The following is a 3,534-nucleotide window of genomic DNA, read 5'->3' as shown; positions in this document are numbered from 1 at the left end:
CACGTACACACGCACACACGCACACACGCACACACGCACACACGCACACACACACACACACACACACACACACACACACACACAGACATTTTGTAAAACTAATATTTTTAGACGTTTTAAAACATTTTAAACATATTCCCAAAGAAAACTGGAAAAATTTTTTTTCGCGAAAACAAAGCTTCCTCTATGAGGAAGCAAAAATTGTTTAAACATATATAAATAATGTTTTTTGTTGCAAAAAAGTTTAAATAATAAATTTTTTTGTAATAAATCTTGTTTTTTTCCTTGAACAAAAAAAGGGGTTAATGGGGTAATAAATTAAGTGTTTTTTTAAGAGAGTGGGAGGGAGAGAACGCAGGCGAGATTTTTCTATCTTATTCTATATGCGTGGAAGGGAGAGGAGAACGCAGACGGCAGCGGTTGGGATGGAGGGAGGAAGATGTAGGATTAAGGGTGGGGTAAGTTAACAATTTTCCTGGGACTAGTAAATACGTCCTCAGAGTTTCAGTCGTCGCCGTCGAAGTGAGTCGATTTCTCCGGTGTTTCCAATACAGTGTTAGAAGAATGAATCATTACGTTCCTCTGGATATGTCGTCCAAGAAACAGTGTAACGCGTAAGTACCGTAAAGTTATATATTGCATATATATTGCATGCATTTTTCAACATTTAATTGTGTTTTTCAAACAGTTTTAGCAATCGGCGTTACATGCCGTATGTTCCTCGAAGCAGTTATACGCCATCCGTTTCTCGACATGAAACTGTTTCGTGCAAGAAACAGCATGATGCGTAAGTACCCTAAAATTATTGTAAATTTGTTCATACTTTTCCTGATTTACTTGTATTTATTTTACTTTATGTATTCTTTCAGTTCTGATAAACCTCGTATCATGAGCAGGAGATTCGCCCTGACATCTACTGCATACTTGGATGTTGGAATCTGCGTGGTACCTGATGCATCCTATGTGGAATTCATTCTCGGCGACAATCGTGGAAATAAGATGGCGTTAAATTATTCAACGTGGATGGAATTTAACAAGAAACGTGCCGAAATAGAGCAGCTCTTCAAGTCAACAGACGCATCATCATCGGTACAGATTGACAATTTAGTTTTAGAACTTGTTAGAATGTACAATAAAAAAGTTGTAAAATTCACGTTAGATGACACTTGCATGTACATGAACATGTCAACTGTATTATTTTTACTCAAACTCGAACATTGTGTAGAGCATGTATATCGCAAACAGTCGGAGGATACAGATGCTGTAAATGAAAGCTTCGATCAATTTGTGTGTTGTTTGCAAAGTAATATGACCAGTGCCGAGAGAGATGATGCAATTGGTATACTGTACGAGGTATATAATAAAACTTCTGTCATAGATTGTGAATTAATAGTTTATGCTGTAGATGAACTTATTGTTGAAACCTTAAAACGAGGTGATGAACGAAAAAAATTAATAATTGTATAATAAAATAAAATTTTCATCCACTAACATTTTTCTTCTGCTTCCTACCCATACATATAAGATCGAGATATGAATAAATTTAAAAATATGCTGTGGAAGGGAGAGTGCACAAACGGAAAGAAGTATAGGATACGTGTGGAAAAAGACATTAATGCAATATTGGTAGAAATATGTATAGTTTTCTTTACACAGGTTTCGCCGGATTCTTGCGGTGTCGATTACTTTCGACGAAGGAGAGTTTGCTTATTGTCACCAGTAATGATGAAAATTATATACTTTTCACCGTACGTCGACCCTTCACCGCTACACAATCTTGCGTACGACGTTCGTCAACGGGCTGTACAGAATGACTCGATCATGAATGATAAGACAATACGCTGTGGTGTCGGATGGAACGTTATCCTCGCATTCAATCCTCTACGCGAATGTCCACAGTGGCGCTCTTCACAGCCTCGTTCTGACGAGAGCAACCGATCACCACGAATGGGCCGGACGTATGAATGATTTTACATTTAGATACGCATCATCGAGCTTTCGTCCATAGTACAATCTCTGAAATTTTGCATACATGTCGTACAGTACAGCAAATTTATTATTATCTATATCCAGATTCATATCATCATAGGGATAGAAATCTGAATTCAAATACAGTTTTACGTTGGTGAGCTTGCAATAATAGAAAGTCGAAGTGTCGCTTGTCAACACGTTTCTCGTCCAGTCTGTAGCGCCAAGATAACGTATCGCGGTTTCTTTGGTTGCGCCGTGGTTTTTACAGTCCACGAGTGCTTGGTCGTGCTCTGCAGTAAAGGAAATTCGTACAGATCCCACGAGTGAAATCCAACGCTTAAAAATCGTCCGCCCTCCAATGTTCGCAAAAGCGACAATTTGTTAACGTCGTTCAACACAATGTGCGGCATTCGCCATTGCACCCTCGAAAGAACGATTTTAGGATTCTTAGCACTCGCTGTCGCTACGATGCAATTGTTATCGTTGTGCGCGCGTATCAAAATAAGTTCGTGTCGAGCGTTCACCACCACGCGTTTGTAATCCTCGCAAAAGCCTAATAATATTCTTATGGGGACGCACAGGCTGAAAGAACCGCTATCGGAAACGTTTGGCTCACCCCATCCAACGTTCTGCAATATATCGAGCTCGTTGGAGGTCAACGAAATGTAATTCTTAATCGTGCTAGTTATTCCAACGTTACGATTTCTATCGATCTCTACGCCATTGAGCTCGTAACGTATCTCCTCGAACATGAAGGCGACGAAGTTGCTCGCAAGTTTCGACGTCTGATTCGTCGACGTCGATGCCTCATCAGACAATTTTCCCTCCACGTACAGAGCGCTTTCACACGGTAAAGTGTACAGATCCTGCTGTTGTATGGGTATTCGTACTTCATCGCTGTATCCGAACGTTGCATTGGCGTAGGGATTGTATGTGTGAGTTTCAATCTTGACGATGCGCTCGTCGAAAATCGGCTCACCTCCGATACTCAGGATGTCGACCACCATAATTCTTGTTCCTCACAATGAATCCGAGCGATCACAGAAACGCGACGTTCGCAGAGCTCAACAGATTTCCGTTCTCTCGTCCTCCTCTTCTTCCTCCTCCTCCTCCTTTTCTTTCAACGTAAGGAAAAGACGCGTTGTTTTTTTTCATGCACGAATCACCAACAATGGGCATGGTATAACGTGTGTAGCATATCTCACGCTACACGTTTTCTCACGTGCAATCGTATCGTTATCTCTTCCCCGCGAAAATCAATCGGATGACCGTTTTGATCCACCACTCGCAATGTTATATCGGTGATGCTCCTCACGAGGACCGGTAAATGATCTGCGTCGGCGTTTCCGACACCTTATATCCCGGTGGAACACTCGGCACGAACTCGTGTATCGTATGTACTGGTTTGTCGTTGTTGTAAGCCCTCGCGGTAATGTTGCATTCCACACGTATGACGTTGACACTCATGATATTAATTGGTTTGTCAGACACGTACCATTTGTTTGGTTCCAATACACGTGTTGCTAAGAAACCTAATACGGAGCCAATATTGTTTGGTTTTGA

At 41.0% G+C, this 3,534-nt stretch overlaps 2 protein-coding genes across 2 annotated transcripts; one reads left to right on the top strand and one right to left on the bottom strand.

Moving 5' to 3' along the window:
- Nucleotides 1–284: 284 nt before the first annotated feature.
- Nucleotides 285–1,492, top strand: LOC105555683. Its single transcript, XM_012002711.1, has 3 exons — nucleotides 285–614; nucleotides 689–787; nucleotides 870–1,492. The coding sequence occupies exons 1-3, from the start codon at nucleotides 565–567 to the stop codon at nucleotides 1,465–1,467; spliced, it is 747 nt and encodes a 248-aa protein (XP_011858101.1). The 5' UTR covers nucleotides 285–564; the 3' UTR covers nucleotides 1,468–1,492.
- A 670-nt stretch (nucleotides 1,493–2,162) lies between these two features.
- Nucleotides 2,163–2,978, bottom strand: LOC105555684. The gene has a single exon (XM_012002712.1). The coding sequence runs from the start codon at nucleotides 2,976–2,978 to the stop codon at nucleotides 2,163–2,165; it is 816 nt and encodes a 271-aa protein (XP_011858102.1).
- Between the last annotated feature and the right edge of the window lie 556 nt (nucleotides 2,979–3,534).

The sequence above is a fragment of the Vollenhovia emeryi genome, unplaced genomic scaffold (genome assembly GCF_000949405.1).
Source record: "Vollenhovia emeryi isolate VEMERY1.0 unplaced genomic scaffold, V.emery_V1.0 DF940871.1, whole genome shotgun sequence".
Taxonomy (NCBI): Eukaryota; Metazoa; Arthropoda; class Insecta; order Hymenoptera; family Formicidae; genus Vollenhovia; species Vollenhovia emeryi.
The sequence above is the reverse complement of the archived record's forward strand: the minus strand, read 5'-3'. Positions and strand labels throughout refer to the sequence as shown.

Bases quoted from the DNA above. Each gene is read 5' to 3' on its own strand.
- LOC105555683 (XM_012002711.1), top strand. From the start codon at position 565: ATGAATCATTACGTTCCTCTGGATATGTCGTCCAAGAAACAGTGTAAC. The intron at 615-688 runs GTAAGTACCGTA...TTTTTCAAACAG, and splicing joins TCCAAGAAACAGTGTAACGC to TTTTAGCAATCGGCGTTACA. The intron at 788-869 runs GTAAGTACCCTA...GTATTCTTTCAG, and splicing joins TGCAAGAAACAGCATGATGC to TTCTGATAAACCTCGTATCA.
- LOC105555684 (XM_012002712.1), bottom strand. From the start codon at position 2,978: ATGGTGGTCGACATCCTGAGTATCGGAGGTGAGCCGATTTTCGACGAG.